The following is a 27,006-nucleotide window of genomic DNA, read 5'->3' as shown; positions in this document are numbered from 1 at the left end:
TTTTGACAACTTTCCCAAATAATATAATAAGAAATGCTGGTTTCTCATTAAGTTTCGTACATACTGTAGAACTTCATAGTGCTCATTGTACATGGGCCCTATACACATATCATGGAGAATTGGGGGCATCGTTCATACAAGTCAAGGTTCACAAACACAGGACAAAGGCCCGTTTAGATATGAGGAAATTAAGAATTTTGGATGTTTGAAATACAAAAAAATCTATGAATTTGCAATATCAAGGATTCTTGTCATGTATTCCTCAAGGGAGTGTTTACAAAAATCTGGGTTTCTGTGAGGGAGGTCAAGAGTAACCAAGCCGACCTAGCCCACTTTGGAGATTCAAGCACTTGCGTGATTGGTGGTGGCATTGACGAATTGCAAAACTACATCCCATGTTCGACTCCCACGAGGACCTATCAAAAAAAGAAGAAGAAGAGAGATGGCCTACAATAATCCAATGAACTATGCTAGTATCCGAGTCCATTTGGGTCACCTTCACCATCCCAATGAAATGATTGATTGTGATGGTGAGAGTTTAGGACCCACCACAGGAAACACGTTGTGCTGCAGTGTCCCATTCTCAGCTCCATTACCATTCCATCATAGTCCATGGATCATAGTAGACTGTCCATTACCCTGTAGCATGATATCCATATTCTATCAATACACAGCATTATTGGAGAAGATCCTCAAATTTGTATTAACCGATAAAACATAGTGCTATATCATTGTCCATTGGATTATTCTTTTCCTCTCATCAACAGCTGAAAAGGACCATTCTGTCATACTATTTCAAGAAAAATTGGGGGCATTCGACTATTCTCCTTTGAAGTATGCATTCAATTTTAAATAGAATATAAAACATATTTACAATATGCATAATAAAACAAATTAATTATCACCCACGTTACAAACTGACCTGCTTTAGCCAAAGGCAAAGATTTAGGAGTATAGTTAATCTGTAATCCAACTAGAAACGAGTAAGCTTTTGAACCATTTGAGGACCAGCTGCAGGAGAGAACATTTGTTCACTTTGTACGGCATTGATTTGGTGAGCCAAAACTTCCAAATTGTTAACAGCTTGTTGCCCCATTGAATCCCTATCTTTTCCCACAGCAGTGTCAGGGCTTTGAGAGTCCATCAAATTTCGAATCTGATATAGGAAATCAAGTATATCAAGATTTGTTTCAGGAGGACTCCTAAGATGAGCCAAAAGATTTGTTTCAGGAGGACTCCTAAGATGAGCCAAAAGATTTGTGAATGTAAATGTAGAGTTTAATCAATTGATTAGAAAAGAACCATGGTCCCTTGGTGTCATCACCCACAAATGAAACAATGGATGCTGATGGAGAGAGAGCGAGACCCAACAGAAATATTGCATTTCCCTGATGGTGGGCCTCACTCTCCTCCATTACAAAGCATCACTACATTGAACGATGATGACCCTAATGGCCTACTGTTTTCTTTACTCCATTGGATTATATTTTGCTTCCCCATTTAAGTGAACTATGTTACCCTACTCCATAATTGTTGGACCCAAGATACACTTTCCCTCTAGTGCAAATTGCTTTGCGCAACCGTCTTTCCATTTTCCAAGGCCAAAGGAAAGTCCATTTGCATGGTAGTTTTACTTGGCCTAAAACAAATTTGATGACCCCACATTTCCTTACATTGTGAACCAAATTTGGGGCAAAAACAGTGAACCATTTTCTTACATTGTGAAATAACAAACAGAATAGCCTAATTACAATTTCTCAAAGAAAAAAAAAAGAATTATAAGATACAGAGGATTACACCAGACTCCATTGAAGCATTCCTGAGCAAGTAGCACTCGCAATCTTGACAATCCTATGGTTTGTGTGGTTCGAAAAGGAGCAACTGAGTATTTGAGTCCGAATATTACGATTTGGAATTGTTGTTGAAGGATTGGATAAAGACAAGCATTATAATAAGGATCGAGAGCCAGAAAAGAGTTTTGGAGATACTTGGCTGTTGATATTCAAGTTCGGGAGATCTTTATCTAGGGGTTCATTTTCTCATGCAAAAATACACAGGAATTGCACTTTCCCCCATAAAAGCTCAAATAAAAATTGAATTTCAAAGGTGTTTCATGAGGAAATCTGAGGCTGATCAGGGTAAGAAGAGTTATTAAAGACCAAGATGGCTGCATCTTATTGACCTTCACAGGCTCTATTGAGGCATAGGCAAGACAATTGTTAGAAGGGCTTGTTGATTGCATCCCAGTTGGAGGCAAATACAACTAGAAGGTGATTCAAGCAATATAATCTAGTGGGGCTGTAGGAAAACAAAATGCTCATGACAGTTACCTAGTAGTTTCAACAATATTTTTGACATCACAAGTAACCTCAGGGTGACTTTCCACCACATATAAAGGAAGGCAAATAAGGTAGTTGATACTTCGGCAAGACACACACACACACACATTGAGGAGCGCTTTCCGGTGTTTATATATAGGAACCAAACAATGTCCTTTTTATTAATGAATGAGCCAGAGAGTAAACAAGATTATTACTTCATAAAGGAACAATGTCCTTTTAATTAATGAATGAGCCAGAGAGTAAACAAGATTATTAGTTCATAAAGGAGCCTAAGTATGTTCAGGATTCATGATAATCATATGCCTTAATATTAGCGTTTCTTACTATTTGTTTAGCGTTTTTTTTTTTAATGCTAAGAAAAACGCTAAACAAATAGTAAACAAGGCTAAACTTAAGGCATATGATAATTTATATAGTAAACTAAGAACAAGAAAATGCGAAAAAGATGTCTTCACATTAGCAAAAATGAGAGAGAAAAAATGTAAGGATCTAGACCATATTAAATGGCATTAAGAGTGACGATCAAAGGGTTTTAGTGAAGGATAAAAAAGTCAAAGAACGGTGGAGAGTTTATTTTCAAAAAATATTAAATAACAAACACAATGGAAACATAGTGTAGAAAGAACCATTGGCATAAATGAGGGCTGAGGTCATAGATACATTCGTAGGATTAAGATATCGGAAATGAAAGAAGATTTGAAAAGGATGAAGGTAGGAAAGACTTTAGGACTAGATAGTATCTCAATAGAGGTTTAGAAGTGCAATGGAGAGATTGGCATTGATTAATTGACCAAGCTATTCATCAAGGTGCTAACAACAAAGAAAATGCTAGACGAATGGAGAAAAAGTATTGGGGTACCTATTTACAAGAACAAAAGAGACATACAGAATTGTACAAAGTGTTGACAGATCAAACTTATGAGCCACACTATGAAGCTCTGGGAAAGTGATTGAGCAACAACTAAGGCATGAAACGAGTGTATCAGAAAGCCAATTTAGTTTTATGCCAGGGAGGTCAACAACCACGGCTAGTTTCCTACTTAGACAATTGATTGAGAAGTTTAGGGCAAAGGAAAAAGACATCCACATGGTCTTTATTAATCTAGATAAAGCTTATGATAGAGTATCTCGACATTTCATTTGGTGGGTGTTGGAAAAGAATGGAGTCTCTAGACATTACATCGACTTGGTGAAAGATATGTACGATGGAACGCTAATTAGTGTACAAATAACTAGTGGAGAGACGAGTGAGTTTTCAATGACAATAGGTCTACATCAGGGGTCAGCATTGAGCCCATACCTCTTTGTTTTAGTCATGCACAATTTAACTAGGCACCTACAAGATGAGGTACCATGATGCACGTTGTTCGGAGATGACAGTTTTGATTGATGACGCCCGAAACAGCGTCAACAAAAAGTTAGAACTTTGGAGGGATGCTCTAGAATCTAAAGGTTTTAAAATTAGCTGGACTAAGACAAAGCATATGAAATGCAAGTTAGTAATAATAGGAGTAGAGATGAGGAAGTAGTTAAAATTGATAGCAAGAAAATACTAAAAATAGCACTTTTTCGATATTTTGGATCGATAATCCAAGAAAATAGATAGATTGAGGAAGATGTCACACATAAAATTAGAGCTGGGAGGGCGAAGTAGAGATGTGCAACCGGAATTTTATGCGATTGTCGCATACCAATGAAGCTGAAGGGCAAGTTCTATAAGACAGTTGTGAGACCAGCTTTGCTCTATGGGGCGGAATGTTGGGCGGTCAAAAAACAATATACCCATAGAATGAGTGTAGCAATGATGAGGATGTTGATATAGATGAGTGGAAAGAGAAGAAGGGATAGAATTCAAAATGAATACATTCGAAAAAATTTAAATGTAGTACCAATAGGTGATAAGATGAGAGAGAGTTGACTTCGGTGGGCCGGCGGCTAGCCATGTGTGGTGCAGACCCAATACAACACCTATTAGGAGGTGCAAGTTAGTTCAAGTGGAAGGTTCAAAAAGGGTAAGCCCAAACGGATATGGTTGGAAGTAGTGAGAAAAGATACGGGGACTTATGGCCTCACTAAGGGTATGACCCGTAATAGAGCAGAATGATGGACTAGGATTTATGTAGCCGACCCCAATTAGTTGAGAAAAGGCTATGATGATGATGAAAGGGGCCTGAGTATCAAAACATGCTTAAAAAAGAAAAAAATGGACCACATCTGTCGGAGGAAGTATAGTGTCACTACCCAAGTTCACAATTGCCTTGATAGAGGGTAAAAACTACCCCCTTCAACTTGTGGTTACCACTGTGACCATGGTCTTCTGAATTCAATGATATTGGAATAGGTATACAAAGTTCATCACTCTCAATTAGGAAATACATTAATTAAAATAAGAATAGAAATGTTATAATATAAGACATAATAATAGAAGACAATCATAAGGAATGAAATATTTACCACTTCGAGTCGTTTCCTGTGGGCATCATTCGCTATCTGCAGTCATTCATCAAAAAAAGAGGCATGAGCTACATTTCTTTAATAAGAAATAAGCATGAGAGTTCCAGTCTAACAATATTATTCGGGGCCAACTACGATAACCCATAAAATAAGGCCTTTTTAAGCAATAAACCTTATCAAGATTTTTTCTGTTTAAGAAATTAGACTTCTAGAGATTTTGTTTTTGACTTTGGCTCTTCCACCTAAAGGGCAAACCGACCAATTTGCCTCTATTGAAACAAAATCTGGAGACCTAATTCTCCCACATCTCACCTTTCTTCTTTCCAAGGTTTCTTCCCTGCCTCCTTCTCTACCCCAGTTTTTAAGCCCCTTCCTCTGTTCAAGTTCTCTCACTTAAAACCCAACTATATTCTTTCATTCTCTCTCTAAAACCCCAGCCCATTCTTCTGTTTTACATTCTCTCTCAAAACCCAACCCATTCTTCCATCGTCTCACATTCTTACACATTCTCTCTCTAAGAATGTGAGAGGGAAGAATGAGCTGGGTTTTTAGAGAGAATATTAGAGGGAAGAATGTGTTGGGTTTTTAAATAGAGCATGAGGGAAAAGCTTAAAAACATAGGTTTTTAGAGAGAGAGACATGGTCCCCCCCCCCCGCGGTCCTCTCTCTCTCTCTCTTTTGCAGCAAGAAACCATGGGAAAAGAAAAAGAGGTCATGGGGAAAAAGAAGGCTCTAAGATTTGTACTATAGAAGGCAAGCAAATCGGTCCATTTATCCCTCTATAAAAGGTGGAAAGCCAAAGTCGGAGACAAAATCTCAAGAGGTCTAATATCTTAAAAAAAATATGTATCTTACATAGCTCTTTTTGTTCTTTTTCTTTTTCATAATCAAAGTACTATGGTTAATTTTGTATTTTTGTACGAACAAAGCTCTTTTTCTCAAAAAGTCAATACACTTATGGGTAGCGCGGTATTTTAAGATTCCTCATGAGTCTATTTCATAACTTAGTAGAGGGGAAATATCTTAGGGAAGGAATGTATCAGTACAGTACCTAGGAAACTGTTAAAGCTCATACAATAGTCCAACGAACTCAAAATATCAAAATAGTACCTAGACCAATCAAAGTTTACTCTGACTACATTTTCACATGTTGAGTGTTAAGATTAGGTCCCAAAGGTAAAACGAAGTTAAAAAAGTCATTTTGAAAAATTAACGATCCATGTCTATGATGACATTTCAAATTTCAGAGCCATCGGCACAAACTATTGATATTTCCTATTTTAACTTCTGGGCAAATTTTGGCTAATGAATGGGGCTAACAGCTGAAATATATAACCTTGGGTATTAAATCACTAATTTCAGACAAAAATTCCGCATTTATTCCTCAATCATAGCTTCCATGTCCCTTGACACATTTAGATCCGATATTGCAAATTTTCAAGTGTTCCTTTGAATGACACACAAGTAAAAACTATTTCTTACCAGAACAATGTCTCATATCCAAACTTTTGGTTTTCAACCCCAAAAACGAAAAATACATGCAAAAGAGGGAAGCTGCTTTTTGAAACTCAAAGAACGTAAAGCAACAATTTGGCCTAAATGAATTCTACAGGGAAAACTTGGTTTTTTGCCACGACAGAATTTTATATTTAGGAATTAGGAACCTGCCATGTTTCGAATGTAATAAGGTTTTTCCTTTACGACTTAATTATAAATTTTATGTGCCATTTGGTTAACTAAATATCAAAAAGAAAAGATGAGGCAAAATACATGGACTGTGCAAAAAGGACATCATTAAATATGAAAACATAGGAGGAAGTCCTATTGTGAAACAACGGAGTAAAGAAAAGGTAAAAAAGAAATAAGGATAAAGTGGAAGCAAGAGAAAAAACAAAATGAAAAAGTTAAAACCCATAAAGAACCCTAAGATTAAAAGCTCTTGATAGAGAAGAAAAAACCCAAAACCCAGATGGAAAGAAGATGAGAAGAATGACAAAATTTTAAGGGTTGAGAATGTCTTCTAGTTATTTTACAGTGTTTCTTTCTTTACTATGTTGTTTCACGAAGAGATGATAAAAACCAAGAAGTTTTCCTATCCTCAAACCACAGATTACAACTGCAGGGAATCTACTTGGGACTTGCCTGTGTTGACTTTGCCATGGGACCTATCCGCACCCTGGAGAAAATACACGAATCACCTGTCTCATAAGAAAACCCTTTATTTTTTGAAGAGACTCTTTCAGGTCTGCTTTGTACTTGGCCTAGTCACGCGTAGTGGACTCAGATCAGGACTTTGACAAATCCCAAACCTAGTCCATGATTTTAAACCCTACTCTGAAACAAATAGTCTCCGCATGTGTTTTTGTGTACTAGTCAATTAACCCTTGGTTAACCTAAATAGCAGAAACCTAAATACATTTGAAACAAAAGGTGGCAATAAAATAATTCTCCAAATTTTATCTTATATCATTTTCCCTCAGAAAAGGAAGCATATTCTTACTGGTTTCCTGTGGTTCCTCTGTTCTTCACTAGAAAAGCCAGGAATGTTCAAATGCCAGTTCCTCTCTGCAAAAAATATTGTAAATTCATGAGCTAGGTATATGATAATATTCTCCAAAGACAGTTACAGGAGAAAAAAAATGCAACAATGTTCTTAGAATGTTTAGAGAGAGAAGCAGACCCAAATGAAGCAACAAATCCTTGGATTCTAATGTTGAAGATTTCCTATGCTTTGCTAGACTGCACGCATATGTTGTGACCTGAAAAGTTTCAAGAGATTAGTAAGGTAATTGCAAAAATAAACTGACAGTAATTAAGGAAATACAATTGGAAAGACCCCCAAAAGGGTTTTCTTCCCTCCCCCCTTGCCCTCTCTAATAATTCTCCCTTCGTAATATGATTTCTCGAATGTGTTTTGAAAAACTGCAACTAGTAAACCAACTTTAGTTTGAAGAGATCTATGAAAAAAATGTTCATGGGAGAAATTAAAAGAGAGTCAGAAGAATTTTGTTCATGGGAGTAATTAAAAGAGAGTCAGAAGAATTTTGTTCATGGGAGTAATTAAAAGAGAGTCAGAAGAATTTTTCTTATCAAATGAAATATATAGCTGCGATTTTGCATTATTTTCTCAACCATCAATATTTTATGCATATACCATGATGATAAAAAGAAATGATGTTAGCAGTGTGAGAAATAGATATGCAAATACATTACTTTATGCATATCCCATGACGATAAAAAGAAATGACGTTAGCAGTGTGAGAAATAGATATGCAAATACATTATAACTCTGATTAGCTCCAAATTACACATCATCATGCCTTATAAGTACAGAACAATTTGAGATCATCACCGAGTCAATGAAGTCATCTGCTATCTCCAAGAGGATATCCTCAACTTCAGGGTCCAGCTTTCCCTGTGGATCTACCTGCCACAATACACGATGCATAAAGATTGAGGCCCATGGGAAAAGATAATTATAAAAGAATAGAATGGTCTCAAAACCAAATGTAAATATTGACCTTTTTAACTTAACAAAGCAAGAAGGAGCCAACAACAAAATACAGAAGAAGAAAAAGGCGCTTTGAGAACAATACAAATCATAAGCTTCAGAGATGTAGCTAAAAATATGCCCCCTTTCAGATAAAACTTTAAAACAACTTGTGTACGAACAACTGGTGGAGAGACAAGTGAGTTGTCAATGGCAATAGGTCTATATTAGGGGTCAGCATTGAGCCCATAACTCTTTGTCTTAGTTATGGATGACTTAACTAGGCACCTACAAGATGAGGTATTGTGGTGCATGTTGTTCGCAGATGACAGTTTTGATCGATGAGACCCAAAATGGCGTCAGCACAAAGTTAAAACTTTGGAAGTATGATCTAGAATCTAAAGGTTTTAAAATTAGCCGGACTAAGATAGAATATATAGAATGCAAATTTAGTAATAATAGGAGTATAGACGATGAAGTAGTTAAGATTGATGGCTACGAAATACCAAAAAGTGTGTCCTTTCGATATCTTGGATCGATAATCAAGGAAAAAGAGATATTGAGGAAGATGTCGCACATATAATTAGAACTAGGTGGGCGAAGCGAAGATCTGCAACTGGAATTTTATCCAATCTCTGCATACCAATGAAGCTAAAGTGCAAGTTCTATAAGATAGCTGTGAGACCAGCTTTGCTCTATGGGGCGGAATGTTGGAGCTCAAAAAATAATATACCCATAAAATGAGTGTAGCGGAGATGAAGATGTTGAGATAGATAAATGACATGACAAGAATGGATAGAATTCGAAATGAATACATTAGGAATAATTTAGGTAGGTGTGGCACCAATAGGAGATAAGATGAAAGAGAGTAGACTTAAGTGGGCTGGCCATGTGTGGCGCAAACCCAGTAGAGCACCTATTAAGAGGTGTGAGTTAGTTCAAGTGGAAGGCTCAAAAAGAGCAAAGGATAAGCTCAAAAAGGTATGGTTGGAAGCAATGAGAAAAGATATGGGGACTTATGGCCTCACTAAAGGTATGGCCCTTAGTATAGCAGAATGGCAGACCAGGATTCATGTCAACCATGAGTTTAACATCGTGTACAACCCTATCCAATTCATTCACAATGGAAAGGTAACTACTATTTCCCACAAGATACCAACTCTAATCTCTCTCCTTCATTAGGTATCTCATCCAAATGACTGCCAAATGTGCTGCCCTTAATTTAGATTAAATATATGTAGAATGGACCAATAAATATTAAAATAAATTTTTTTATCAAAAAAAAAATTAAAATACCTTTTACTAAAAAATAATGGTTTCAAAAATGTTGTGAAATAAAATAATTGTTTAACTAAAAATGGTTTAAAGAAGTATATTTAAATTCCTAATTTAAACAAATTCATAAATTTAAGAAGTATTTTTCTGCTCAAGGCGAAATTATAATTTTTATGAATGCGAAATTAAAAATTTTAATGTCTTGCCTTTTGAACTATTTCTTATAAGCCTTTTATTATTAGCTTTTTATTGTTCTTGCTAAAAAGATGGGTTTTTACCACATATCAGCAACAAAGGTTCCACACATTAAAACTTGGTCAAAACTTGATGAGAAGCTCATTCACAAAAAATTATGTTCACAACTTGAAGTTCCAAACTAAAAAGTCAATAAAAAAAGGGAAACGTTTATATAGAACCGAGGCTCTAAACAATCAAATTAGAGCCTACCTCAAAAATTTCACTAGAAGAAATTGTTTTGATGTTCAAATATCGTCAATTTGATCATCTCGACATTAAGATGCATGGACATGAGAAAAAAATAGATTTCAAGTTTTGGAAATGGTGTATTTTGTAATGCATTTTGGACCGTCAATTTTCAAGATTTTCAAGTTTTCATAGATCTATCGATCTACACTATTGTTTAAACTTTAAACTTTATAAATAAAGATGAAAACATATTTTAAGGCTACCACAAAAATTTCCAGTGTTGAAAACATATTTATCGATAATATTTGAAGGTAGGCTCTAATTTGATTGTTTAGAGCCTAGGCTCTATACAAACCGCACCCATAAAAAAATAGAATTTAGAACTTTTGTGAAATAAGTAGGTTTAGAATTTGGAGTTCTGAACATAGGCATTATGGGGAAACGAAAAAGGAAAAAAGGGACGTTCATAAAATTGAAAATTTTAGGGAAATTACTAAAATAAAGGGATGTTAACTTTAATCTCTATGATTTTATTTATTTAATTAATAAAGTTTCTCTGCACAGCGCATGCTAAGTATGGCACTTGTTATGAGGTACATGTTGGTTCAAGTGGAAAGCTCAAAAAGGGCAAAGTGTAGGCCCAAAAAGACATGGCTGGAAATAGTGAGAAAAGATATAAGGACTTATAGCCTCACTGAGGGCCCTTCATAAAGCAGAATGGCGGACCAGAATTCATGTAGCCGACCCCACATAGTCAGGAAATAGCCCTAATGATGATGAAGAATTGATAAATTTTCTCTATTACAAATGTTAATATATACTTAAATTAAAATTATTAATTAAATATTTATGAATTTGAAATTTGAAAATTATGCTCATAATTTAGAATTATTCTAATTATGATTTTTAAAAAATCTATTCATTTTATAGTTCAAGGATTATATGGGTTTTTCAATATAAAAATATGGGAAAATTTGGAAGAATGCAAAAGCATTTATTGGTGGAATGATGCTCTTGGATTAAATGTTCATGTCATCCCTCTTTAAGGTTTTTTTGGTTGAAGAGAGAAATAAGGATAGTTTACTTTGTAGAACGGTCTTGTGGTATCATATTATATATTTACTCCAACAAGTAAAATACCTACGAAGTAGTAGTTTATAAAACTAAAATTGATATATCTTTGTTTTTAGGATGTTAATGGGAAGATTGAGAGGGTCAGATCCCCAATATTATGGATCTTTAAAGCTCCTACACAAAGCAAAGCCGTATATATAGCATACACCTGGGGAAATGTATAACCATAGGTAAATAGAAATATGTAAACTTCTGTGACTATATAAATATTGATCCGAACCTAGCCCCGAAGCCATAAATTCATTTCTTGTGCGCCACATGGTTCCCAAACCTTCATTTCTTGTGCGCCACACGGTTCCCAAACCGTTTGGTGCTTTATATATATAATATATATAGGAAAAGGATTTCCTAATCTACTAGCCATAATGAATAATATAAGCTAATAGCACTCAGCCATCAGATCTTCATCGAGTGGTTCAAAATTCATATCATTATTTTAATTTTAATATTTTTTTCTATAAATCAGATTAAGATGAAATTTTGGGTGTATATACTTAACATTATTGTGCACCATATAAAAATGTAAAACAATTACTTTCAATAATTTAAAATGACCAAATTACCCCTGTCATTTTTCAGCGGTATTTTGGTCATTTTATATTTTAGAAAATATTTTTTATACATTGTTTATTGTGCACCCCACTTTTTAGTACACAGGTCCAAAATTTTATTACGATATAATTTCTAGAAAAATATTAAAATTCAAATAGTGATATAAATTTTGAACCACCCGATGAAGATCTGACGGCTAGGAGCTAGTAGCTTATACTATTCATTATAGCTGTAGCTTACAAAATCTTTTTTCCATATATCTTATATATATATATATATATAATATAAAGTATATATATACACCTATTTACAGAGGGAGGGAAGTAGAGAGGGAGAGGAGGGGGGGTGGGAGAGAGAGGAGAGCAAGAGAGAGATTTCCCTTAAAACACAAATCAAACTCATAAAAATTGATTCTTAGAGGGGGAAAAGGGAAATAACTGTCTATCATGTTGCTATAATCAAAGAACAAGAAATGCAAAAACTAATTGGAGGTTTCTCTACTGAACTTAGCCCCACCTCACAACTCTGCCTTTTACCGTTTTACCACTTCCACGGAACTAGTGCAGATTTCACACTCACTAGAAAATGTCCTAAACAACCTTAAAACTCACTTTTCTTGGGCCAAAAACTACCCCTAATAATCAATATCATTTATACGAAGTTGAGGACTATTTCAGTCTAATTATCAAATTTGTTTCAATTATCCGAAGTAAAATTTATTGATGTGTTTCTTTAAATTTTCTTTTGAAACAACGCTTGCATATTTAGACACGACTCACCATAAGAGCATTCTGGGTGAGCTTTGTGCCTTTGGGGGCTAAGTGTATCCAGATGATGAGGATGCATATCAAAAATTAGAAATCGTAACATTGTTTCACATTTCAGAATCGAGACAGCCTCTCATTATTGATGATCCACCCACCAATGCCAGCTCACCAGACACCTTAACAGGTCCAGCATTTCTCTACTTGCTCCAGCATATCTCTACTTGCACAAAACCTAGAATATTATCAAATTTCTCCCTTGCTTCCTCTTAACTCTTCCACCCAACAAGGCTTCAAACTCTTTCTTTTGACGTTTCTCCCTCCACTCCCTCTTTCTAGTTTCTACCTTACCCAAAATATCTCCAATTTACCCAACAGAACTTGATATTTCCTTCATCACTGAAACATTCCCTCTCCTCCTCCAAGCTCTTTTACCCAACAAAAATCTTTCTCTAATATTCTATAAATTTTCTTCCATTCCATCATATAGAAGCTCTCTTATCAAACAGAGTTCCAGCTTTCTTTAGCTCTATCAACTTCACATTTCATACTCCCTCTATTCACCAACCTAATTTCTCTCTTGCATCAAAGTCGTGACAATCTTGCCCAAGCTTCGCCCTAACAAGGTGTAAATGCCGAACTCTACATCAAACCCTATTAATTGAACAAGTTCCAAAAAAGAATTATAGTGTCTGCCCTTTTATGTCCAAACATACCTTGGGAGAGAAAAACAATAAGGGGTCGTTTGGATACATGGAAATATATTTTCTGTGAAATATATTACTGGCGTAATACATTACCTGCAAATGGATTGTTACTGTTTGGGTATTATTTAGATGCAACCTAGGAAATACATTGCTACTGTTTGGCTATGTCTGGAAGAAATATGGGAAAGCATTACCAACATTTTACCAACACTTGCCTATAAACTATCATTTCGTTCTTTTTTGTCACAAAATTCCACTAAAATGTGGAATTAAAGACATCATCAAACCACTCCAAAAAGATTTTCTAATAATAACATCATCACCATTCCAAAAATATTTTAAATAATAACTTGTACCATTCTAAAGTCATCATGACACTATTTCCTACTTATTTTGCATGCTTTTGGCACTTACATGGAATCACGTCTTCTAACATGATTAGACTTTGGTTTTAACATGATAAGTCATTGGAATAATATGATTGGAATAACATGATTTCATTGTGATAAGCCTTATTTTTATTTATTGTTTATAGAAGTCTTTCAAATGTCTCTCTATATAATTTCAAATAAACAATAAATTTATGATACCACATTCAAAATCTTTACAGTACAAGTTAAAAAATTGAAAGAAATTTGACTAGTAAACTAGAAGGTTTGGTAATTGCAGTAGAAAATTTAGAGGCATTGGAGGAGATTAAAGAGGTATCTTATTTCAATTGAGCTTCTACTAATCTCTTATAAGGATTATGTTGTGTGAAATTTTTTAGTATGATTGTGTTGTGTAATTTCTCATTGATTACTAATTATTATTTTTATTATTTTTATTATTTTTGTTTTTATATGAGAGCCGATGGCTTCAGATGAGAGATACAACCCAAATTGGGGATAGAGGGATGTAAAAATGGATATGCACAGGAGAGTGTAGAAATAGAAGAAATGAATGTAAGTGGAAACCAAATTGGGGATAGAGGGATATAAAAATGGATGTGCACAGGAAGGTGTAGAAATATAAGAAATGGATGTAAATGGAGTTTAGAGAGAGAAAATAGAAATGGATGTGCACAAGAGAGAGGGAGAATGGCGGGAGAATGGATGGGCACAAGAGAGAGGGAGAATGGCAGGAGATAGAGGATTTTTTTCTGGTAAGAGACACACGTAGTTAGATTACCCGTTAAGCGCGTAATGGATTTCACAGCCATTCTGCGCGTAATAGATTTCACGTATTTTGGAGAAATCTTGTGTAATTTGTTTCCATTTTCTTGCGGTTGTAAATCTCATATTTCCTTGTAATATGTTCCCTATTAGATTTTCAGGTACCCAAACGGCCCCTAAGTGAAAAGTAAGAAAGTAAAGGTGCCCTCAAATTCTAAAATCTTGAAAATCGTGGAGACTGGAGAACAACTTGCAAATGCTAGTTAAAGTGACTGGTGTGGTAGCTTCAATGTTTGAATGGTTGAAAGTAAAGTGGGCAAGTCGACAACCTTCTTTTTTTAAGGACCTTAAGAATTATGGCTGTTTTGGTATCTAGGAAAGATGGGACACTTATCAGTAATTTAGACAGGTCAGTTGACCCTTGGGCCTCAACATTTTATAAAGAAATTAGAAACTCATTGGAGACTTAAAAATCCATAGAGAAACTAAGTATCATGTGCCCTCCCAAGCTCAAGGGAGGTCCCCATTCTACCCCAGATGCTTGTTGAGGCCATGCTCTTGACAGTTGGCAGTTTCAAGATCTCAATAAGACATGTCAAATCAGGTTACACATCAAGGTGGCAGATCGGCCATTTTATGAGAAGGTTGGGATATTTAGACAAGATGTTAAGGAGAATAGATACCTAGATGTGCCTTCAAGAGAAAACGAAGTGAGAAATCTCAGATCCAGTAACGTTACCTTTAAGATTAGGAAAGACAAAAGAGGGTTACTATCTAGCTAATTAACAGCTCCCACTTGGCATCAAGCCATCCACTGTATCTCAAACTCCCACATCTTTTCTCCTCTCTCTGTTTAGAGAGTCACATCACCTCATTAAAGTGTGTGAATAGTGCAGTTACATGATATAGTTTTATATTTTTCATGATTTTAAGATTCAAAAAGAGAACTAAGAGTAAATTAGACAAAAATGAATGTGATACTTTTACCATAAATACTGTCATTTGCATGGGGAGTTTGGTACAAGCCAAAGAAACGCAATCAGTTAGAAAAAGTTCCAAGGCTTCAATACAACAAAAAAAGAAAAGAAATGATTAAATCTTGAATTGAAATGAAATAGAAAGAAATACCTGAGAAACCAGATCCTGTATCCTTCTCTTGCCAAGGACTTGGTTGCTTGCTTCTGTTCCTTGACTAGAACTCCCACCAGTAGTTGTGCCTGATGCAGGAGTACTTGGTTGTGATCCTGTTAAACTAGTCGGCTTTTGGATCGAAGATCCAGCCATTCTAGGAGATGGTTGCTGTTGCATTGATTGTTGCGATGCTTGTTGATGTTGAATGAGAAGTTGCTGAGATCCTGGTTGTTGCATTTGTTGAGCTTGTTGAACCATTTGCGGCTGATTCATGGGCATGGTTTGTTTCTGATGCAATTGTTGATGCATCCCATTTTGCTGTTGCCTTTGTAGTTGATGATGGTAAGAAGGAGATGCAGGAGAGGAAATGGCAGACTGTAGCGATTTCATGTTCATCAATTGTGTTTGGGACAAAGAGTTTTGCATCATTGCAGGTTGCCCACTTTGAGTCAGAGCTGAAAGTTGATGGTTCATGGATGCCAATGATGGCACCCTTTGTAAACCTGGAGCTGACAACTTCTGCAAAAACATTAACTTCAGAGGAGGCTGCTTTTCTTTCTCTGTTTTCTTAATAACAAAAAGAAGAAGAAAGTTCGAAAAAAATATTTTAACATGAAACTGGCCAGTGTAAAGAAACATTAGTTTAACAGGATGGAGTGTGCCATCAAGCCAAACAATTCATCATATGTTGCCAAACATGTGGGTAGTAATGCCCCAGTCTTGGCCTCCGAAAAATCCACATGGCAGATTGTTTTTATATGGGATAGTACAAGTACCAATTATTCTTAATTAAGTATAATTCAAAGAATAGTATAAGCTCAGTTATCAAATAATGTGAATACACATATACATGAACACTATATGCATATCTATGTATGTTACAAACCACATGCACATACATGCAACATTCTTTCAGTTGCAAGTTATGACTTGTTTATGAATTGAATAAGAGAGTTCAATATATTCTAAATTTCCAACAATTAAATGTGGCATTCAAAATCATTTCGGAAATGGAGATATAAAAGTGATAACAATGAAAAGCATGGAAAAGTTTAAATGCTTTTAATTGAGAGCTCAAGGATCCCACATCCTCATTTGGGTGCTCTGGACCTACCAGATTCTCTTATTCAGGAGGAGAGAGGCGGGCTCAAAGAACCAAGGCGAGAAAGGAAGATATTCAATAGATTAGTGAAAGACAGGATTCTGCAGATGCCGATGCGAATATGTTTGCAGTGTTTTTTACCTACTAGGTGCCCCATACATCAACAACCAACAAAGAGAGGGGCTCGAAGGTAACATTATATGGAAAAATCCAAGAATGGAAAATTGGAAATTAATTGTGTAAGAACTTTTATTGCAAGTAACTACCCAAAAACAAAAGGAATTTTTACTGCAAGTAACTTGGAATTGAGTTTCCTTGGATCAATGTAATGGTAGCATATCTGTTACGAAGTCATGAAATATGCAGGTTTACAGCCCAATTTGGGTATTTTGTGCAATTTAAGGCTAGAAATTAACGACATGAAGAACTTTAGTGGTGTTAGGGTGGCTCTTTATCATTTTCCCCTCTTTTACATCCTTGTTCTGGTCAAATCATGTGATTCACACTCAACAGAAACATGAAAGCTAGCCATGTCTATTGGAGTAATGAAGTTTGTAAAAGGTAAGAATGCCCAAAACTAGAAAGAATAAAAGAAGAAGGGGGTCAACTGTTGGGTTTCCTGCACTAAGAAGTTAATACACCATTAATTCACCAAGAATGTGAGCATCATACCCCACAATACATTTTCATAAAAATCAGGTAGGGATTAAGAACAAGAAAAGCAAGAAAACAATGGGGTTCAATAAGCAATATGAGTCTCAAAAATGTTGATAGAATGGTTTCAGAGGTCAGAGACAAGCATACTAGAGCTACACAGTAAAACTACAATCCTTGAACCCTGAGGAAAAGAGTTAAAAAAGAGGCCCCATGATGACTCACATAACACGATTCATGTGCATAAATTTCCAATTTGTGATAACAGGGGTGAGATAAAGAAAGTCATATTTTTTTTATGGTTATACCATACATAATTTTGATAACAACAGTTAACAGTCATACATAATTTTGATAAGGAACCTCAGATTAACTTCTAAGATAAATTTAATTAGCACAAAAGTAATGCTGTGAATGCAGTGTTTGTGATGATTTTGATGGATTACCTACACAGCAAATGCATAATAAGCTCATTTTAGACCTACTGATTACTTTAAAACAATAGGAAAAGGGCATTCCTCAGTGTATAACATGCAGAGAAAGCAAGTTTCATTATAGGTATTTGAATTTAGGTATACATACCTGAGAAGAGGTAAGTGAGGTCGGTTGATGTTGAGCCAAATGCGCCTGTCTCATTTGTGCATGAGTTACACGTTGCTGGTTATATGATAGCGACCCATTCGCTCTTGGATTTAAGCCAAGAGAACCCATCACGCCAATATTCTGTAACCCAGGCATTGGCTGCCCTGAAGAATTCGCTGGAAGAAAATGAGAACCTGAGACTAAAGCTGTTTTCTGCCTTGGCTGCAAAAGATAAAACATAAATAACAAGTAAAAAACATCCAGCTCCCTTGACATTCAGTTTGCTATCATTTCGAGTTATACACTATAGATGCAAAAGCACTTAATATAACGTTGATGGTAATCTGCCTAGACTAAGAAGTGTCAGTTAACAAATCTGCTTTCCCATATAGGAAACATTGTGGCAGTAACTAAAAGGGGAAAGAATGCCTATTGCATGCAAGACAGAACAAAATGTGCAAAATATGGATATCTGGTTGTTTCTGTCAGAAAAATAGCACTTACTTGGGGCTAGTATAAAGAAGTTTCATTTCTTTAGTTGGTACAATAAAATGGGTCAGGAAAAATTTCTTCATTTTGGCCTGAAATTTCAGCTGGTGCTCAAGGTAAACCAAGGCCAAACAAGGGCCACTTTAAAACAATAAAATCCACCCCTTGTAGGTGCTTCAAATATGTTTTATGACAACAGCAACATGTAATTGTGCTTCAGACATGACAAATTTGCTTAACATGGAACAACCCCATCTTCTATAATAACATCTTCCATATAATCCAATTAACAACATATATAAATTGATACATATCAGTGTTTCAAAAAGCAGGCCGCTTAGGTGGGTCAGGGGGGCCGGGACAGCTTCGCCCAGGCCCAGGCGAGCCAGGGTAGCATTGCCTAGGCCCAAGCAGCCCTTTTAGTCACTGGATCCCTGGGCACCTGCCTAGGCAGGGGCCAAGGGACCACGCCAACCCAGGGGCAAAAATGCCCCTCGTGGAGGGGCATTATTTCTCCCCCCCCCCAAATGCGACCTAAACCCCTTTTATTATCTTTTGGATTGAAAAAAACTAAAAAAAAAAAAAACACATTTTTACACTTCTGTAAGATGGATTGGGTCTTTTCAAAATTTTGAAAAATTGATCCAAACATCATACTTTTGGTTTAGATTTGATTTTGTATATTTTTGAAGCTTATTAGAGGGTTTTTAGGAAGCATTTGAGATAACAAAACATCTCAAACATTGCTGATTGAAGATCAAGCAGAAATATTAGTTAAGAATCTTCATACATGATATTTTATTTGTTATTTCAATGTCTTCTTTAGGTACTTGTAGAAGTGGTGATCCGGGTTGGTAGTATGGTTTTAACCCAAATCCAGATAACAAAAATTATATAAAATGTAATTATTGAGAAAAACGATACTAATAAGGATATAAACCGGTTCAGAAAACACCTTGCAGTATTAGGGGGGATGTTGCCTCTTGTAAAAAGAGTTCCTGAAGCTATCAGGGAAGAGATTAAGCAATATTTGAGTTTGGTAAAACACAAAAGGAGCCTTGTCAGTCTTGTCATTTGGATAAATCTTATTCTAGTTCTTCTAAAGTGGTGATTCAGGTTGGAAATATGGTAATAACCTGAATCCAAATGAACAAAATTATATAATATATAATTTTATAAAAGAGATACCAATGGGGGTGTAAACCGGTTCAAGAAATACCTTGCCAGTATTAAAGAGAATGTTGCTTCTTGTAAAAAGATTCTTAAAGCTATTAAGAATGAGATTAGCTTTATTAGGAATGAGATTAGACAATATTTGAATTTGGTAAAACAAAAAAAAGAAGAAAAGGAGCCTTGTTACATGGAAATGTTTTCTCCAGGTTCTTCTAAAAGTGGTGATCCTGGTTAAAAGTATCGTTATAACTCAAATCTGAATGATAAAAATTGTATAAGGTATAATTATTGTGGAAAGGATAATGGGAGTATTTACAATTACTAGTTCAAGAAACACCTTGCCGATATTAAGGGGGATGTTGCCCCTTATAAGAAGGTTCCTAAAGATATCAGGGAGGAAATTAAGCAATATTTGAGTTTGGTAAAACACAAAAAGCAAGAAAAGGGTGAAGAGGCATCAGGTAGAGCAGGCTTAGCAGCCAACACTCCTACAACCTCTAGGTCATCTACACAGAGGAAGAGGAGGGAAGAATAAGAGTAGGATGTGGCAGATTCAGAAGAAACGGAGGAGGACAAACGTTATATTGAAGAGGGAGATGATTTTGATGATGATGGACTCGACTTCGATGCATATGATGAGGCCAACCCCACTTTTTTTTATGATGAATGAAGACTTTTGACTCTATCTTCAAGTGTATATTTTCTAGTTCTTATTTTCTACTCTTATGTGTATGCCCATATCATTGTATGGAACTATGGATTAGGAATGATATGGACTATGGAGCATGGAGTATGGTCCATGGAGTATGGATTATGGATTGTGCTTGTATTACTATAATATCCTATTTTTTGTTGTGCTAGTCGTCTATTACAATGGTTTGGAACTCTGAATTATAGGATTTTTAATATCTTATGATGTGTCAATTTATGATGACAATATACTCATATTTGTGTTAAATGGTATTAGTCTAATAGTCATAAATTTGTAATGTCGTATACTCATATTCCCCTGCTCCTCTTCTTCAACCTAGGCGGTCCGCCCAGGTTTGATCCCCCAAACTGCCCAAGCGCTGCCCAGCTTTTTGAACCACAAATACATATAATTCATAAAGGGAGTCAAAGAGTAAATCAATATCTGAAATATTATGCTAGCCGTCAGCAAGTCAAACAAGCATGCCATTTCGAGATGACATAAAAGGGAACATAGATCTAAAGTATAGATCAGGCCAAAATTTCATTTACAATCATAGACAATAATTTTCCAGAAAATGCTTGTTGAGCCCATTGTGTGATGCTTAAGGAAAAAGTGTGTATTCATTAATAATAGGTGAGAGGTGGCAATATCACCTTGCCTTGAAAGCCTAAAACAATGCCTCATACTCCCGGCCTTTGTGTGTGTGCGTGTGTGCGTGTGTGTGTGTATCTAAAGAAACATACACACGCATATGCCAAGATAACTGGAGCTACGACCTCATAAATATTCTTTTGACCAATGACCTCGTGAATAATTTAGCTTCTTGTAAATAAAGAATTCAACAATTTTACCTATCACAAACAGCACATTGCACCACTAAAATAGAAGTATCATAACCTGGTAAAAAAAAATTCCCAAATAAACCTATTGGCTTTTGTACCATAATAACAGGCGTGATTCTCGAAACATCTTCGCTACATCAGTTTTGAATGTGTTAGTGTCATCAATTTTGAATGGGAAGGACTCATAAAATTCATAGGAATACTCATATTAGCCTGAATTTTCACAAAACCAAGATACCATTGATTGTGAAAAATATTCAAGTACCTTGATTTTAATTCAAAATCCAGATTTCAGGGCGGAATTTTGGCACATTAATTTCCTGCTAAATTTCAAAATTTTCTTCTTATTTTTATTCTATGCAGTGGCAGTACATACATAGGCAAGGATATAAATAAATAAAATGCCTTATGAGAGGAAATATTATAGATATATGCTCAATGAAGTGAGGACGGAAGCCCATCCCACAAAATAAGGCCACCATCTCCAAGGGTCAGTTATTACAACATTCAGGTGTCCCTGAAATCTCGGAGTATGTGGCCCTCCTTAAATTCTCGGAAATTTGGAGTAATCTGTAAAAGTAACCATTCATAAAAAAATTTATCTAAAAAGCCTTGCCAAAATAAATCATAGATATGTTTATAAGCTAGAAAACCTTTAACAAAATAAATCAAATATTATGTTGCACATGTGAGACCCCATTTTCACACAAGTACCAACATATCCTACTTGTCCATAAGGGTCGAATACATTAATATGCCACAAAGGATTTTGCCACTTGGTGGATTCACCCTTCATGGGCATTATGAGGAAACATCCTTCTAGTGACCAAACTTTGATACATAATGTTGTCAATGCATTTTTCACACTATCACTATTTTACCTCTCATGACCAAACTTTCAAAATGTCTTAAGAAATTGATGCCTCAAATGTTTCTAACTCCCAACAAACTTACATGCTTTGAAAACAATTCAACACTTAATTCCTTCATCAAAGGATATGCAATGATATCAATTTTACAATTACTTCATTTTTTACAATAATGTAATTAATGTATTGATATTCAATTTCAATCTGCTTGCTCTTGGAGATGTATGCTCCATCTTCAATCAATGACATAGTAGCCTGATTACGACAAAAGATTGAACTAGCCCATTGACTAAATCAAACTTCAAATACTTATAAAGCATCTACTCCATATGGCATAAATATCAATGCTACAAGCAATATACTTAGCTTCTAGAATATTTCAAGCAACATAACCATGTTTCTTGCTTGACTAAGAATACATCCACCTCTAAAGAGAAATACATGTTTAGATATTGATTTCCTATCACCTAGGTCTCCAACGAAGTCTGCATTAGAGTACCCTCTAGTCTTTAAATTATCAACTTGAAAGCATAATTTATAGTTTTTTGGTATTCTAAAAATACATGAGACTCTTTTTACGGCTTGCCAATGAGTCAAGCATAGGTTACTTTGGACTCCATACAAGACCGACTGCATGCCTCTAATCAAGTTCTTGTGCATAACATATAATACATTATACAACTTACAGCTTGAGCACATGGAATTATTTCTATCCCAACTTTGTCATTATACTTGATGGGCTCATTTTCTTCGATAATTTAAAAGCTATACAAACAAATGTATATATGGGCTTACAATTTTCCATCTTAAATCTCCTTAAAATGCTCTCCAGATACTTTTTTTCACATAAATATAGAAGTTCACAACTTCTATCTCTTGTTATTTTAATACCCGGGATAAAGGAAGCATCTCCCATATCCTTCATCTCAAAATTGAAACTAAGCTAACAAAATATCAACCTCATACAAAGATAAGATAACAAAATTGCTCCCATTGTTCCAAATATACACACAATGCTCTAATATATTGGCTACATAGCCAATTTTTGTGATTACATTGTGAAAAGTAAATTACTGATGCCGAGAAGGCTGCTTTAGACCATACAAAGATTTACTTAATTTGTATATTATATCTTCTGAGCATTTTAAGCACATATCCTTCACATTCCTTCATATATATGTTTTCCTTTAGTTCTTCATTTACAAATGCTATTTTGACACCCATTTGATATAATGCTAAACCATGATACGAAACTAATGCTAAGAATATCCTAATGGATGTGAATTTGGCTACTAAATAATAGGTCTCTACATAATCTATCCCTTCTTATTGTTGGGTATATGGCCTTTCAAGGCCTGAATAGCAATAGTCACTCATTCAATAGAAGTGATTGAGAGATAGAATATGGGTGCTTTGCAAAACGGGGGCCCAGATTCTTATACCCTGAGTAGTTGAGGTTATGAGAGTTTTACGTTCAAGAAAGCAATTTCTCAAGGAGGTGTGAGGGCCTCCTAGTCAGGATCTTGTTTATATTAGGCTCATGATTCTTGTGATTAGACAGGGCTTGGAGTATCCAATCGAGTACATAGAACCCGAATATTTTCATGAGTAACGGCCCTGTATAGGATGGTCATGATTTATGGGACATAAATCCGTATCCTGACACGAGACCATTCCATGGCATGTACACTAACGTTCGCATGGGAAGCCACTCTTCGAATTCCATTATCCGAGTTTCTCTCCCTTCATTTTAAATTCTCTACTCTCTCTCCCTCCATTCACTCTTCTCCCCCTTTAATCATTTGTCAACTCTCTGCTCCTCTGCATCTCTTCTTCTTCATTCTCTCAAGCCTCTCCATGCTACCCCTCCTACACTCTCTAAACCTCTATCCTTACCCGTTGTATCTCTCCTTCCTACCTCCCTAGATAAAGCCCTTCCTTCGGGCTCGTTCCCACCCCTCCCCCCCCCCCCCCCCCCCCCCCCCCCCCCCCTTTTTCTTCTACTCTTCTATTTGCCTGCAAGCCCACCCCCTCCTATTTTCCTCTGTCCTTTCTTTTCCTTCTGCAGTGTGCCGCCCACGGGCGTCTTCTTGCAAGGAAAGGCCAGAAGAGACTCTCAGCAGCACATTCTCACCCTTAACGACCAAGGGAGCTCGCTTTACCATAGATCACACAACTGAGCATCTTCAACTTTATCAAAGTTCAAAGATACTCACCTCGCTTCTGGGCATCTCCAATCTCTAGGAGTCTAGCGACAGAATATACTGTCCACTTTTTACTTTACTGGGCTCTTACTCTTCTCTGGATCCTCTTTACCCCTTTTTCTATTAGCCTTCCCCTCTTTTTTGACACTTTCCCTATCCGTAGCTTTTTCATTTTTCTATTATTTTCCATTTAGAGTTAGTCTACTATACTTCTTCTCCCCCTTGTATCTGAGCACCCGTTTTGTGGGATGCCATTCTTACCACACCTCAAACTTTTGTAATCTTTCATTTTTTATTCAACAAAGTTTAACCAGTTTCAAAAAAAAATAGAGACAGAGGGTAGAGAGAGGGAGAGAACAATTACAAAAAAACATGAAGTAGCCCACATCTTTTACAATGAGGACTTTTACGTTTTGTCTTTTTTTTTGTCCAACACTAGAACATTCCTTATGCTACCCCTCACTATTGAAAGAAGGACTCGTGTGCAGGAGGACCACACTCCCACTAAGTTCATGTTCTATTATATCAAAAGTTCAATTACAAGCACTCATAAGGCCTTTAATGGCCACACACACCCAACAACTATCACTGCATCACATATTCCTTTTACTTCATATAATACTACAACTTATACCATCAGAACTTCAACAAATGCCAGTCCAATAGATAGAGTAGACCAATCCATATACAAAATAAAGTTCAGAATAAAATTTATGTATGAGAAACATAATGGAAACTTTAAACTCAGATGATTTTCAATGCAAGAAACAAGGAACTCAACATCCGAATTCGAAATGAGTATGCTATACCACCCTTCGCATTCTTTCAAGTCTATCAATCTACTATACAATCTAAATTAAAAAGCCAAAAATTGCAGATCACAGGGAAGAAGAGCATCATAGATTTGTTCGGCCCAACAAAACAGACATCATAAAATTGCTTGCTAATAAGAAAGGAAAAAAATTAATTGAACTGTTGCTAATAATAAAAAGAAAGACAAGAAAGATAAATTAGAGAACCGCAGTAGAATTGGCTATGGTAACTAACCTGATGTGCTAACAACTGATTCTGAATATTCGTCAACTGATTTGCTTGCGTGGGCAGCATAGGAATATGCTGCCCAGACCTCGCCAAGCTCCCCAAAACCTGCTGTCCTCCCTGCCCAAACTGCCCGAGGGCCTGCGCGTACTGCCCAGCCCTTACTGAGCCTGCCCCATATGGTGCTTGGATCTGGTTTAACCTAGAGATAGAAGCTGACCTTTGAAGAGAGACTGGTTGATTTGATACCAAACAGTTTTGAGCTTGAAAACCAGAGGAACCAGAGGAAGAAGGAGAAGGGGAAGAAGAAGGGATTAATTGGGGTTGATGTGGTCTAAGAATGGGGTTTTGCTGGTAATCTAGGCTATGGTTTTGCGGTACTTGGGCTTGGTTTAAGGGTAATTGGCCTTGACTAAGGGGAACATTGGAGAGGTTTAGGGGGAGGGATTGAGCTGAGTTAAGGGGGACTTGGGTAGGGTTCAGTGGCAATTGGGGTGAAGAGTTTTGAGGGTTGGAGAGCTCTGAGGAGGCTGAAACAGAGGAATTAGGGTTGTTGTTTTGAATTAACGATTTTAGTGGTTCAGATGGGTTGTTGGGTTGGATTGCAGAAGGGTCTAATGGGTTTTTTGTGGGCGAATTCTCAGCCATGGCTGAGCGTTAGGGCTAGCTGGAGAGATGAGCTTTAGAAGCGCGCGCGAGAGGGAGAGAGCGGGAGAAAGAGAAAGACAGAGCTCTAAAGAAATAGTGCTCCAGACCCAACTCGGGTCCAGGTTTTGGAGCCGGACCCGATTAACCGGTCTAAAACATAGACGCGGACCTGAACTGGTTTGTAATATGTCCTTATGCATTTTGAATGCATGGAGTTTGGATGCATTTAGGTTTTGTACCCTCTTGTCTAAATATTTAAGGGGAAAATATCTTATTACTCTTTATTTTTAACTTTTATATCTCATCACATTTAACAATCAAAAATATTATTTGTTAGCAGAAGAGCTTCATCTTTTTTTTCTTCTAACCCCCTAAACCCTTTTTACTATGTATTATTGACCTCAACAACTTATAAAAGGACTTCATATTTCTCTCTAAACCTTCATTTCTCTAAAACCCAAAGTCTATCTTTCTCTCTCGAAAAGTCCATCTCTGTATCACATATAAGAATGTGTGCTTGTGTTCGAGCTCAAACTAAACTCCTTGACTAGTAAACTCACCAAAAAGCGAAGAGATGGATGGATTTTTAGAGAGAGGTGGAGTTTGAATAGGGTGTCATTTTAGTATTTGTTTGGATAAAAAATTTATAGTCAAAGGGTCCAGGGGATTGTAAGATATAAACGATTGAGACATTTTGCTTACAAGTAATATTTTCAATTCTTAAGTCTCACGTGATATAGAAGTTAAAAATAGGAGATAAGGAGATATTTTTCCAAATTTAAATATCTCAAACAACATTGACTTCGACACCGTGCATGAATTTTAATAGGGATAGTCTACCACGAGACCATGTATCATATATCTTTTGTACAAATAGGTCACAATCGCTATGTCCTTTAAATTTCAAAATGGGCATTCGGAAGAGCGTGAATAGACACAACATTATAAAAAAAATTCTCCAACTTCATGATTCACCTTAAACCATCCCATGAATGAGAATAGTTGTGATTTCTTTGTACAAAAGATAAAGGAAAAAATTTATATAAAGCCGAGGCTCTAAACAATCAAATTTGAGCCCACCTCAAAATTTTCACTAAAAGATGTTGTTTTGATGCCCAAATATCCTTAAATTGGTCATCTTGGCATCAAGATGCATAGAAATGAGAAAAAAATGGATTTCAAGTTTTGAAAATAGTGTATTTTGTAATGCATTTTTGAATCGTCAATATTCAAGATTTTCAAGTTTTCATAGATCTATCCATCTAAACTATTTTTTAAGCTT

At 36.0% G+C, this 27,006-nt stretch overlaps 1 protein-coding gene across 3 annotated transcripts; it reads right to left on the bottom strand.

Annotated features, from left to right (window-relative positions):
* Nucleotides 1-25,786, bottom strand: EER4 (Transcription initiation factor TFIID subunit A). 3 transcript variants are annotated; one of them, XR_016060437.1, is made up of 9 exons: nucleotides 25,086-25,786; nucleotides 17,768-17,989; nucleotides 15,427-15,948; nucleotides 8,149-8,223; nucleotides 7,477-7,555; nucleotides 7,297-7,361; nucleotides 4,797-4,832; nucleotides 923-1,156; nucleotides 1-767 (listed from the first exon to the last, which is right to left on the bottom strand). XR_016060437.1 is itself a non-coding variant. In XM_006846302.4 (8 exons), the coding sequence occupies exons 1-8, from the start codon at nucleotides 25,722-25,724 to the stop codon at nucleotides 974-976; spliced, it is 1,821 nt and encodes a 606-aa protein (XP_006846365.4). In that variant the 5' UTR covers nucleotides 25,725-25,786; the 3' UTR covers nucleotides 829-973. The 3 variants fall into 3 exon arrangements, 1 of the variants encoding a protein (XP_006846365.4); XR_016060436.1 differs by having other exon boundaries at nucleotides 1-639; XM_006846302.4 differs by lacking the exon at nucleotides 1-767 and having other exon boundaries at nucleotides 829-1,156.
* Nucleotides 25,787-27,006: the final 1,220 nt, after the last annotated feature.

The sequence above is a fragment of the Amborella trichopoda genome, chromosome 8 (genome assembly GCF_054954075.1).
Source record: "Amborella trichopoda isolate Santa Cruz 75 chromosome 8, AtrichopodaSantaCruz75HAP2 v2.0, whole genome shotgun sequence".
NCBI classification, from domain to species: Eukaryota; Viridiplantae; Streptophyta; class Magnoliopsida; order Amborellales; family Amborellaceae; genus Amborella; species Amborella trichopoda.
Note: the sequence above shows the minus strand (reverse complement) of the source record. Positions and strands in the feature narration are given on the sequence as shown.

Bases quoted from the DNA above. Each gene is read 5' to 3' on its own strand.
- EER4 (XM_006846302.4), bottom strand. From the start codon at position 25,724: ATGGCTGAGAATTCGCCCACAAAAAACCCATTAGACCCTTCTGCAATC. The intron at 15,949-17,767 runs GTATGTATACCT...ATGTTTTTGCAG, and splicing joins CCTCACTTACCTCTTCTCAG to AAGTTGTCAGCTCCAGGTTT. The intron at 4,833-7,296 runs GTAAGAATATGC...GAATGACTGCAG, and splicing joins AGAGGAACCACAGGAAACCA to ATAGCGAATGATGCCCACAG.